Source organism: Conger conger, chromosome 6 (assembly GCF_963514075.1).
Source record: "Conger conger chromosome 6, fConCon1.1, whole genome shotgun sequence".
Lineage (NCBI taxonomy): Eukaryota > Metazoa > Chordata > Actinopteri > Anguilliformes > Congridae > Conger > Conger conger.
In genome coordinates, this window is record NC_083765.1 from 32,919,834 (window position 1) to 32,933,412 (window position 13,579).

Genomic DNA, 13,579 nt, shown 5'->3' on the forward strand with positions numbered 1-13,579 from the left:
TGCTTTTAAAAGAAGTCAGTAGTTTATTTCTGCAATGCAAATAGACATGATTAAATTAATGTCAATAATGGAATGCTCAAATGTGGAGAATGTGTGCTCACACACAGGGAAGCTTATTAAAGGTTAGGAAAACATATGTGCACTTCACATGAGGAGGAACAACTGCAGGTTGACAACATAGTGCTATTTGTGTCAGTAAGAAAAACATTCCTTTTGTGGAACATATAACATAAAATCATATTAAGCAATTAAGGCTACGTTTCTTACAGACAGAACTTAGTGCTTAACATTTAAAACAATTGCAACCCTTCACACACAATGAAACTAGCTTCTTCTGTAGACATTTCAGGGAAAACAATTAGAGCACAGACAATATTACAAGACACAAAGTTTCAGTCTCTGTACAGAATATTCCCACAATGGCATGTAACTACAACTGAAATGAACACATGAAAACTGCATGATAAAAATCAAGTCAAACATCTATGGGCACTTTTTTGATTTGGCCTTACACATGTACACAAAATAAAAAATAAAATGCTTTCAGAAAATAATAATAATTACTACTTGCGATCCCAATGTACAGTAACTAATTTGTAAGGAGCACTGCATGTTATTTTCTATGAAAAGCAATCAGTCCCTTCAAACTTTCATATAACCACATATACACATAGCACATTGTAGAATGTATTGGTATGTTTTGGTTTCTTTTTTTTAAGGTCAGTGAACAGCATGGTCGTGATTCCTTTATATGAATTGTCCATAATAGGCTATCATCAAGAACTTTCATGTCATTATTCTGCTGTACCATGCTGTGGATAGGCAGTGCATTTCATCTTGAAGCAGTTTTGAATGACAGAGTCAAGTGCTAAGGATGTCACGAAACACAGGCAGGGATGGTTGCTTTGGTGAAATTTCTTCCACTTCTTGTTAATTAAATAATCAGTCAACGATTCAAGTGTACTATACAAGAAGTACAACTGCACCTCTGGTATACTTAGAGTACATATGGAAATCAGATAAAACATACATCCACATATAACTCCTCGACAAGCATAAAGTGAAACTGTTCCCCATTAGACTTCCAGCATATGCAGATTTAAAAAGCTACATATCACAGGAGAGGTCTGATTGCCATCATCTCTTATTACCACGCAATAAAATTTAACAAATATTTTGTCCTTGCTTGATATCCTTCATTAACTCAGGGTTAGAGATAATTGGTAACAACGATGATCGCTGCAAAAAGATAGGAAACTGTGTGCTTCAGCAATCAGTAGATACACCGTACATATAAGCAGGTCTTCTCCACACACAGGACACTCGCATAGCATGCATGTTCTTCTGTCCTCACCACCAGAGTGACGTGTAAGCCTTCCCACAGAAAAACAACAGCACCTCAAGCGCACAAACAGAAAGGACACAGGTGGTAACATTCTGAGTTCATGCTTGAAAATGACTCTGACAATCTGGGGCCCTGTGTTGAATATTCAGCTGGCGACGGAAGAACAATTTCACATGGCGCGTTCATCACAAGAACTCTAAGTAAAGCTTCACTGACAACACTGGCGGTGACAACGTGTCCAGTTCACTCCAGTTTTGCAAACAAAATGGTGACAGAGGATATCCTGTACCTAGTGGCATCTTCACATTTTGACCTCTTAAAACTGAAAAGCTACCAAACCTATTTTCCCTATAGTACAAGCAGAATCAACACCACCCTTCTGAGCCCCTGTAAGACTGTAAGATATTACATTTCACTTTCACATACATTTTACTTGAAAGTGTCATGGCAATAAATATAGGGATTTATAATAATAATAATGATTGCATATTTGGGCATTATCCTCTTCAGAGGAATTATGAAATAAAAGAAAACTACTGTACTGCGTGAGCCTACAGGTTTTCTGAAGCTTTTGTGGTGGGGAACACTACCAAATGCAAGCAGATCTAATCTGCTGTGTCGTTCACCCAATCGCACAAGATGAGAGTGTCCTATTAAAGACGAGGAGTGTGAGGAGGAGGCAGGGCCTCGTTGGGAAGTGGGCGGGTCAGGTGCGAGGTCACAGTGATGAAGTTCAGGAGGGAGGGGCCAGGGACACCACATGACCCTGCATGGCACGAGGAAGGCAGTCTGGATAGGTGAGTGCACAGTGACTGACACATGGCTCCAGGAAGGATGGGGGAGGACGGTGGGGTGTGGTCACTGCAGGTAGCGGTACACTTTGAAGCAGTGGTTCCCTGAATCGGCCACCACGACGTGGCCGTCTGCAGTGAGAGCCAGGCCCTGGGGCCCATACAGGGGGTCCGCTGAGGTGTTGATGTAGGACAGGAAGGACCCACTGCCATCAAACACCTGCAGTGGGGAGTGGGGAAAAACACTTCAATAAGCTCCTCTGTCAGGCAGTGTGTAGCTTGATAAACATGACTACCAATGACATTAATACAATTTAAGGGAGTAAGTTCAAAAAGGCAAGTTACCCATGCAGTAAGTAAGTGATACAAGTATGCCCTTTTGTTTTCAACCAATGACTGCTATTTCAGTTGTAAAAAAAATATATGAACAAACAATAGCCAGTTTTTCCTCAGATCTCACCTGTATCCTGCTGTTCCCCCAATCTGCCACAATGATATTGCCGTTGGCATCGACTGCCACCCCAGTGGGAGCATTAAACTGTCCGTTCCCCTCGCCATTGGACCCAAATTTCAGCAGGAACTCTCCTTCCGAGTTAAAGACCTGCATTCCACCATTGCACAGGAAACAACACTTTCAGCCCCTCAATTTTTTTAAACAGTAAAATATAGTATAGTGTCAAATTCAAATTTAAAGACAGACGGCTGTTCTTACTCTTGGTACCAGTGGTACCCCTCCACTGAGACACCTTACCTTCACAGAGTGGTTGTGGAAGTCTGTAACAATGATTTCATTGTTGCTGTTTACAGCTGCAAAGTGAGGGCCTATGCAGACAGAACAAACAACAGGGAAGTTAGCGGCTCTCCTCTCATATAAGCATGCTGCGTGTACCATCTGTAGATTATTCAAATGTCAGTTAGCCCTTTATAGATTTAAAAATAACTTTAAAAAGATAATAGATAAATAAACATACGTATATCTCCTCAAAAACATCGTTTTTTATTTTTATACATACAGTATTGTCCACCTCTTATGAAGATATCACACCAATATAAGATATTAATGAACAGTCATGGTTCAATATTGCACACCATCTTAGATCTGGGTCAAAAACATACAGTAACTGTTTTGGATTTAAATACTTTTCTGTGCTTATCTTGCCTGGTGCAACTGAGCTAATCAAGAGGAGCCAAAGGTGGAGTTTGCACTTTGTGAGAGTATTTCATAGTACACCAGACAAGCTCAGTAAAGCGCGGAAAAGTATTTGAATTCAAAAAGATGATATAATTGAGCGAGGTGTGCATCGGGTGTGTAAGTGTGAGCAGGAGAGAGGGGCGGGCGTGCGCCACCTGCAAACTGCTTGTCCCCGTTTCCACGGCTCCCGAACTTGGTGACCAGCTTGCCGTTGGGCTGGAAGATGAAGACGCAGCAGGACTTGTTGTCCACCACGATGATGTGCCCGTTCCGGTCCACCGACACACCCTTCGGCCCCATCAGCTTACCCGAGCCGATCTTGGACTGAGGAGAGAAGTGTGTTCAAACGGATTCCTCTCCGCATGCCCACTGCATATTAAACATCTGAAATCATGTCCACGTTCATGCGCTCATCTCCACAGCGTTTCATCCTGTACCAAAATACGCTACCAATGCACTGAGATAAATTACATTATCAAGATATCGCAACATTTCACGATATATTTGGACAGTAGTTCCCAACCTTCCTGGAGATATACTGTCCTGTAGGTTTTCACTCCATCCCCAACAAAGCACACCTCATTCAGCAGCTAGAGATCTCATTGAGCTGCTTAGTAGCAGAATCAGATTAGGGTTGAAATGAAAACATATCAGGAGCTGGAGGAACAGGGTGGAGAACCACTGTATCAGGAGTTTGTACAAATAATTGTCGCTTCAGATACAATTTCATTACGTCCACCAAAAGTGAACATACTTTTCCATAAGTCTGAAGGGTTACACAATGCGAAATAAGTATGCAATAAAATATTATGGAATTAAACATGTCATTTTCAATGTGAAACATGAAACATCGACTCAAAGGTGTGCAGCCCACAGTGCAAAATTGAATGACCATGCCATTGCTGGTTTTCAACCTTTTAAATACTGATCTTACCACCAAATGGGGTATTTCTAAGACACCACAGACCGAATACAAGATCAGCTCACCTTGAATTTCCCATCACTGGCGAATATGCTGACCCATTTGTTGTCGTAGTCAGCGATGATGATGTCACCATTGGGGTGAACAGCCACTCCCGTGGGCCGCTGCAGTTGCCCCGGAGACCGGCCTCGAACCCCGAACCGGTTCTTAAACTGTCCGTCATTGGCAAAGATCTGCCAATGCACAAACACAGGCATGTTTATTACTGATTTATTAGGAGTTAGTACAGGAGCACACACATAGGATAATGTCTCAGCTCTTCACACCGTGTGATTTAAAAGATGAAACTGTACACCCACTGCCTTCCCTGAAGCAAAGACAGCCTTTTGACTGAGCTAAGGTCAGGACAGCAGATTCTCATTTCATTTCCCTGCCTCCTTGCCTTTCCTCTCTTCACAAAAAGATTGATTTCCTCTACAAAAGCAACAGAGCCTGAGACGAGAATTTCACTGCGCAAACACAAAAAGTCAGGGGCGTTTTAACAAGAATACTTTCACATGATGGCTAATGAAAACAGACTTAGTTCAATAACAGGCACAGTTTAGTGCATTGTCCCTATGCCCGTGTCAACACCAGGCCTTTTCTCTCCAGCCAAATCTGAGTGAAATAGGAATGAATACGACATAATAAATAGAAGAAATAGAAGTCTGGCCATTTGTGCTGATACTGAATTGTGACCCAAAAAATTGGGTTTAAGGGATATATAATGTTGACAGCAACAGTGTAGCCACATTTTTTAATAAGAATTCTACAGTACATAAGCTCCATCAGCAGTTTCATGCGGCTGACTGTGCTCACTGGAGGGAAATTAATAAAATGGATGCCGGGCAAGGATGCACAGGGATGACTGTGAGTCATCTCCCCGGAGACCAACTGCTCTCAACAGAGGGGTGGGGTCTCAGGAGCAAGGTCCTGATTGGCTGTGCTGATCTGTAAGGAGTCATTGTGCGGGTCTGCATCTATTAGTACAGAGCTGGCGCTCTTCTACAAGATGCTCCTCGTACTTTGTTCCCTAATCTTAACCCCAAACATTATTCGAGAAAGCCAGCCTAACCTAATTCAGGATCAGTGCCCGGAGAACAAATTGAGTGAAATTGATCTGCCTCTACAGAGAGACTGCACAACACACATTAGCCAGATTACTCATTATGGGGATAATAGGGACATTGTGAGATTTGGTAATTACGGGACCTAGACTTTGACAACTCAACTCACTCTGTTTTAAATACAAGTGTTCTCTTTGTACACAAATATAAAAAAATAATTTACTAGAAATGTATTTCGATCATTTTATCAACTATTTACTAAATTACAAACCCTTGCTGAAATGGAGTATAGAGTAATATAGGTAATATGTGGATGTTTTTAAAAAAATATTTTTAAATGGATCTACGCTGAATGACCCATAATGATAAAGTGAAAACTTTATATTTTTGCTAATTTATTACAAAACAAAAAAACCAGAAATCTCTCATTTGTATAAGTATTCAGACCCTTAATTCAGTACTTTGTAGAAGCCCCTTTGGCAGCAATTACAGCTTTGAGTCTTCTTGGGTAAGTCACTACATTTTGCACACCTGGATTTGGGCAGTTTATCCCATTGTTCCTGTCAGATGTTCCTCTCACGCTCTGTCAGACTGGATGGGAAGTGTCTGAACTGCCATCTTCAGGTCTCTCCACAGATGTTCTATGGGGTTTAAGTCAGGGCTTTGGCTGGGCCACTCAAGGACAGTCAGACACTGTCACCTTGTTTGTATGCTTCGGGTCATTGTTATGCATTGTCATCCTTCCCTCAATTCTGACCAGTCTCTCTGTCGTGGCTGCTGAGACACACCCTCATAGCATGATGCTGCCACCACCATGCTTCACCGTAGGGATGGTATTAGCCAGACATAGTGCTTGGAGTTCTCCCCCAAGAGTTAGTGTCTCATCAGTCCGGAGAAACTTTTCCCTCATGTTCTCAGAGTTTGGGTTTAAGGGATATATAATGTTGACAGCAACAGTGTAGCCACATTTTTTAATAAGAATTCTACAGTACATAAGCTCCATCAGCAGTTTCATGCGGCTGACTGTGCATGGTTGGGCAAACTGCAAGCGGGCTGTCATATGCCTTTTACTCTAGAGTAGCTTCCGTCTAGCCGCTCTACTATAAGGGCCTGATTGACGTGTGCTGCTGAAATGGAGTGCTGGTGAATTTCCCATCTCTGCAGAGGACTTCCAGAGCTCGGTTAAAGTGACTGTTGGGTTCTTGTTCACCTCCCTGACCAAGCCCCTTCTTACCCGGTTACTCAGTTTGGTTGGGCAGGCAACTCTAGGAAGAATCCTTCTTCCATTTCACAATTATTGAGGCCACTGTGCTCCTGGGAACATGGTTTACATGGTTTTACAGAGGTCTACAGAGAGTTCTTTCGAGATTGTATGGCTTTTTGATCTTTAGATAGATAGATAGATAGATAGATAGATAGATAGATAGATAGATAGATACTTTATTCATCCCGAGGGATAATACATTTATACATTTACAAAAAATATATATTTTTTTTTTTTCACTTTGTCATTATGGGGTATTGAGTGTAGATTGATGGGAGAAAATGGCAATTTGCATGTGCAAAAAGTATGCAAAAAGTGAATGGGTCTGAATATTTTCTGAAGCAACTGTATATATAACTGGTTGGCATTTATATAGCGCCTTTATCCAAAGCGCTGTACAATTGATGCTTCTCATTCACCCATTCATACAAACACACACACCGACGGCGATTGGCTGCCATGCAAGGCGCCGACCAACTCGTCAGGAGCATTTGGGGGTTAGGTGTCTTGCTCAGGGACACTCCGACACAGCCCGGGCGGGGGATCGAACCAGCAACCCTCCAACTGCCAGACGACTGCTCTTACTGCCTGAGCCATGTCGCCCCATTTCATATATTTAATATAGTCAATATAATTCAGTTAATTCCATTCCCATGAGGTAAATCAATAGGATTATTATACCTATGCATCCAACTGAAATTGAGTTCAAATTCAAAATGAAAACTAAAGGTGAATGAGGAGGAAGGGGGGGGATTGTCATTTCTGTCAACAGGCCTACGGTGCCTCTTTAAAAGCCCTTACCTGAACACATTGATTGTTACTGTCTGCTATCAAAATCTTTCCCACAGAAGATGCGGCCACACCTTGGAGATTGGTGAATTCTCCCTTATTCCTTCCCTTTGTTCCTGGAAAACATTCAAGTTATCGTTCACACGTCATTCTGAACACAGAAGGGATGCCACAGCAACTCAACTTCAAATGTTCAGAGTGCCCTTCCATAACAATATTAATGCAAGACTTTCTAGAGTTTAAAAAAGGCAGCATAAACAGCAAAGAGTGCACAGAATACAAATCACTTACTGTAGATACGCTGTAAACTAATTACAAATTAGCAGATTTAACACTGAAGATCTTATTATGAAAATGCTTGCAATATTGTTTCTGCTGTTAATAATTGATTTCATTTTTTTATATTTGGTGCAGTATATCCCATTTCCATCAGGGTATTGCAGGCAACACAGTACTGTATATATCCATATGAAGAAGTGTGTTACAGCTATATAAATGTTTTATGTTTATTTATTTAACAAGGACAATGCACATTAATAACACTGCTGTAAATGGGAGAGTTAGCCAGAGAGGCTCATTCTCATTGGTAGTCACCGTTGGTGTTTTTGCAGATGGGAGCCAACCAGAGAACCTGGAGGAAACCCACGCAGACACAGGAAGAACACGCAAACTCCTCCCATGCACATGTACCATGTACAACCATGACTCAGAGAAAACGCAGGAGTGTCACTGCACGGTGTCTGAGCTCACATAGGCTCCAGGAGCCGCAGACGGCGAGGAGCCCTCACCGATTCTAAAGATGAGGTCGTCCTCGATGGGGTTCTCTTTCCTCTTCCCCGTGCTGTACATGCTGGCCGGCCGCTTGATGGCCTTCTGCTTCACGTGGCCACTGCCCGGCGACTTCAGCCTCTTCTTGGCGCTCTCGGAGGTGGGCGAGACGTCGGCGGACTTGCACACCTTGAGCTTGAAGGGGCTGCCCTTGATGTGATGGTCGTAGAGGCGCAGGGCCAGGTTGAAGTTGCCCTCCTTGTGCACGGTGTAGAGGTACTCGTAGGTGCCGTTCTTGTTGTCCAGGATCTCGCCGTCCGCCACGCTCCCGTCGGGGGTGCAGATCTCGGCCGTCAGGCAGGCGTTGCCCGTCTTGCACAGCCCGCCGTCCTTGTCCTTGGTGGTGATGGTGACGGAGGTGGGCAGGCCAACCACGCACTGCCTCAGGCCCTCCCCGCTGGCCACCGTCTCGTAGGCGATGGCGTTGGTGGTGACGATGGTGCCCAGGTTGTGGATGGACTTCTTCAGGCCCTCGGTCTCGATGAGGAAGTCCAGCTGGTCGTTCTCCTCGGGCTGCAGCGGGTAGTCCTGATTGGCCAGCTCGCCCAGCCTCTCGCTCATCTGCTTGCGCACCAGCAGGACCTCGGCCTCGGTGCCGTGACTCAGCGCCTGCTCCGTGAAGTCGCAGCTGCTGTTAATGCTGTCCTGCCCATTCAGCAGAGTGTCCAACTGCGCCTGGAGCACCTGCAGCACAGCACAGTGAGTCAGCACATATGAGTCAGTGCATATACACACGTATACACATACTGTATACATACAGAGGCCCCAAACACATCAAGCCCTTAAAGACTGGCCTTCTGCTTATAAACACAGTGAGTCAGCACATATACACACGTATACACATACTGTATACATACAGAGGCCCCAAACACACCGAGCCCTTAAAGACTAAGGCCCTCTCCTGCTTATACACACAGTGAGTCAGCAAATATACACACATATACACATACTGTATACACACAGAGGCCCCAAACATGCAGAGCTCTTAAAGGGCCTCTCCTGCAAACAGACACACACACACACACACACACACACACACACAAACAAACACAAACACACAAAGACACAAAGACACATGCACCGAGTCAGCAAATACACATATACAGCACATACATTCACACTGAGGCCCCAGTACTCTGAAAAAGTAAGGGCCCCTCCTGCTAACACAGCAGTCAGCAAATACGCAGAGGCCCCAAACATAATGCTATCAGTAAGGGCCCCTCCTGCTTCTATCACAGTGCTGTACAGTCATGAAACACACAGGGACGCACAAGGTCAGCAGATATACATGCACACATGCATTCACACAGGCACATGCCCACACACAAGCAAACACACACACAGAGTTGCATAAGTGCATGTGCGCACACACACACACACACACACACACACACTTATCTACCCTACAGCTCAAGTGTTGGTTTCTAGTCATGTTAAATGTGCTTTCTATGCGTGCACTTAGCACTTTGGCTAAAAATGTTTGCTAAATACATACAACATGTATGCACACAAACCAAACACACATACACTCACAGAATCAGCAAATACACATAACACTCTACATAAACACTCAAATAGTTATTAAATATACCCACATGCTAAATAGTGGTACACACACAAATAATTACCACACATACACGCAAACATGTTCATGAAAATACACTCACTGAGCAGATGCACAACGCAAATTCATAAAATCTCCACATGCATGCGGTCGTAAAACAAACATAAATAATACGCACACAACATAATAATTTCAGATACAAATAAAACATCAGTATAAAGGAGCATTGTGTTCTTAAAGTGCCATTAACGCTGTCTTAATGAGAATTCCCTGTCCTCACAATACAACACGAACCAACAACAAATAGACTCACATAAACCAGGACTCTTCTGCATTGAGTGGAGCTGAACAGAGCGTGTAACCAGCGAGGTTAATGTTACACAAACGGTCTATGAAAAGCAAAAGCACTGCATGGAAAAGCTGCTCTGTCACCGCAGTCTCCCAGCATAGCCCACGCCCTCAGCGGGGGCGGCTGTGCCCGCCTCCTGCAGTCCATCACCGTATCATGTGACCACCTGGCTCCATCTGGCCAGGCCCATGTGAGAGGGCAGCGCGCGTGATTGGCTCTCGCTGGGCGTGACCCATTTTAAGGTTAATTATTAATTAGGCACGGGTATGGGGCTAAGGCTACCTCAGGGGTTGGGGTGTAAACTGTTATCTTCGTTACAGTCATAATGCAGTGTGTGTGCATGCATGGCTGTCACATTAGAGACACAGGAATATGCATGCATCACTTCAAGCTTACAAGTTTTACTAAAGGTAATGATTATGCAGGTTTGAGATACCAGGAATACAGGCTGAAATTGCATTAATTAATCATTTATTTGTTTGGAAATGCTCATACATATTAATTTAAGCAATCCCCAGAGCGTAATATGCATTATTTTCTATTGATGAACTGATTTTAAATCATCTCAATTGCCAGAACTAAAATGGACTTCACCCCAACCCAGCATAATGCCCTGTGTATAACAGACAGAGCACTACCAATGCATCTGACTAATACTTGAGAACAGACCCCATTCTTTGCCTTACCCCCTGTACTGACTGCAAGACCACTGCTGTGTTGGGACCGTGGTGGACCGCAGGCGGTCGGCTCTCACCTTCTGTTTGAGACCGTAGTTGACCTCCAGCTCCATCAGCAGCACGCTCTTGCGCACGTTGAGCGTCTTCTGCAGCTCGTCGAAAGCGGCGTGGATGTCCTCCTCGATGGATGACTTCTGATTGGTCAGCTGCTGCAGGATCTCCGACAGGACCTGCAGAGCCGAGTCGATCTCTGGCAGCCTGAGAATACGGCACGAGAAGACAAAGATTACTGCCCCCTCAACCTCCAAACTACTGCTGTACATGACTGAGCTTCATCCTTATGTACTAACCATGTACCAATCATAGGGCAGCCTGAGCACACGGCACGAGGAGACCAAGATTACTGCCCCCTCATCCTCCACACTAAGAAAGTACTACAATTCCCAGCAGGACTTGAAAAGTGAGCTGCATTTCTATAATCTGCAAATAAGCAAATGCAGCACTCATCATAGCTCTCAGTATTGACTACTCAAACCATTTAGTTGCGCACCCATGTCCTCTGGGTGACTCATGACTCAGCATGTGCGTGTGTGTGTGTGTGCGTATGTGCGTGCACATGGGTACGGTCATTGTCACTGAGTTGTAACACGGTCCAAGACATCCGTGAAATTGAAAAATGCAGGACCCTTTGTTATATGTTTAACTGCAGTCTTATTAAAGCATGTGTATGTACATGGGTATGCGTGTATAATGAATACATGTTTCTATGTACATGTACGTGTATACATGTGTATATGTGCCCAGGAGTTAGGAGGAGATGGGACGCACCTGTTTTTGACAGCGTCGAGCTGGTCCTGGAGGGAGGCTTTGTGCTGTTCCACCACGTCTTTGAGTGGGACGGTGGGGTGTTCTGCGTGCTCCCCCACTGTGCACTCCTCACACATGGCCGTCTCACACGGGGGGCAGTAGAACTCCATCACCTGACAACCGCAAGGGGGGCAGTCTGTCACTAGGCATATTAGCGCCCTCACACACACACACACACACACCTGCATGTCATGCACACTGCCACATCTCATCTACACACATACAATGTGTGTCTCTTCATACTGGTGAATGTCACTCATTTGTTGTGAAAATGTCATCAGTGATGATGTGAGACTGAAATGACTGTTCACTTCATATATATTTTATACATTTTTTTAAATTGCATTTTTTTCTTTTTGTACATAGTTGTGCTTAGCGTCATGTGTGCCTTCATGGACTAACAGATGTATTTTGTATTTAGCATTTTCTCTTTGTCCTTTGAAAATAGGTTACCTTGGATAAACAGTGAGGGATTTACCCTGCATCCCTCAAAGGGAATGTCCTGACCGTCACCTGCTTTCTTCTTCAGTGTAGTGCATTTTATATTAAAGATCACATTCCTCATTGTAAAGTTTAATGCGACAACATACTTCAGTGAATTAAAACATATTGTTTTTGCCTGTTTTTTTATTTTTAAATATTATTTTTTATATTTGCTTGTTGTTCTGTACAATCATAACTAAAATGTTCTCTTCCCTGTTGGAAAAAAATAATAAATAATAAAGTCATAATAAAATCCCATTCCTGTAGTTGTGAAAATATTGTGTGCCTGCTGTAAATATGGAATAAGTTTGTCAGGTTTTCCTGATATGGCTGCAGAGTTGGATCTGGACATAGTGTGTAACATCCATTCCAGCTCTGGCAAGCCAAATTCACAGGAGACGCGAATCCCTCTGGACAGTAAAAATAAATGTGTCGCTATGGAGACAGAAGTGGTAGAGGCACAGGGTTGGCAGTAAGTATCGTGGTTAGAAGTGGCCCCAAGAGGACCAGGTCAGCTTACATGCACCAAGTCTCCCTGCTATCTATCCAAAACACACACAGACACAGCAGTTAGCCAAAGAGTTTGGCTGAGTTATATGTCAGAAACTGTGCCCTGTGAGTAGTTATGAGTACTCTGTGAAACAGACACAGACTGAGTGATTCAGAGTGCTATGTGAGTACTCTGTGAATCAGACAGACTGTGAGTGATTCAGAGTGCTCTGTGAGTACTCTGTGAATCAGACAGACTGTGAGTGATTCAAAGCGCTATGTGAGTACTCTGTGAATCAGACAGACTGTGAGTGATTCAGAGTGCTATGTGAGTACTCTGTGAATCAGACACACACTGTGAGTGATTCAGAGTGCTATGTGAGTATTCTGTGTAAGAAGCAGTGTGTGAGTGATTCAGATCGCGATATGAGTAAAGACTGCAGGTGGTCATTGATTCATGAAGACCGTGTACATTGCTGTACAAGTTCTAGGTTGCGGCTGGGGTGCTTTAGGGGAGGGCGTACATTGTCTCCAGGGTTGGGGTGGGTCAGGGACTGTAAGTAGGAGGGGAAGTGTGAGGCTGGGGTGCTTTAGGGGAGGGCGTACATTGCCTCCGTGGTTGGGGCAGGACAGGGGCTGCCCGGTGGGCACAGCCCCGCCCGTCTCCAGCACGGCTGGGTCATCGCTGCTGCTCTCAGGAGACCTCTGCAGCACGTCCATCAGGTTGGTGATGAAGAAGTTGTTCTGCAGTGCGGACACGCCCTTCTCCGGCAGGATGGACGTCTGACGGCACACGGGGCACGACAAGGTCAGGCTGTGGGCCGGAATGTAGTTCTGAAGGCACCTAAGGGAGAGAGGCACACGGTTCTGCCCGTTAACCTTCAAAAAGACCTCTATACACGCCTTAACAGTG

At 44.3% G+C, this 13,579-nt stretch overlaps 1 protein-coding gene across 4 annotated transcripts in view; it reads right to left on the bottom strand.

Annotated features, from left to right (window-relative positions):
- trim2a (tripartite motif containing 2a) overlaps positions 1 to 13,579 on the bottom strand; it is a 39,245-nt gene continuing 25,666 nt past the window's right edge. For all 4 annotated transcript variants that reach the window (XM_061245605.1, XM_061245603.1, XM_061245602.1 and 1 more), the window contains exons 3-12: positions 13,273 to 13,510; positions 11,656 to 11,807; positions 10,905 to 11,085; positions 8,198 to 8,921; positions 7,422 to 7,525; positions 4,316 to 4,483; positions 3,484 to 3,652; positions 2,888 to 2,958; positions 2,597 to 2,737; positions 1 to 2,356 (exon numbers count right to left, since the gene is read on the bottom strand). In XM_061245605.1, coding sequence (XP_061101589.1) covers positions 2,204 to 2,356; positions 2,597 to 2,737; positions 2,888 to 2,958; positions 3,484 to 3,652; positions 4,316 to 4,483; positions 7,422 to 7,525; positions 8,198 to 8,921; positions 10,905 to 11,085; positions 11,656 to 11,807; positions 13,273 to 13,510 — 2,101 coding nt within the window. In that variant the 3' untranslated portion in view covers positions 1 to 2,203. The remainder of the gene's footprint in view (positions 2,357 to 2,596; positions 2,738 to 2,887; positions 2,959 to 3,483; positions 3,653 to 4,315; positions 4,484 to 7,421; positions 7,526 to 8,197; positions 8,922 to 10,904; positions 11,086 to 11,655; positions 11,808 to 13,272; positions 13,511 to 13,579) is intronic.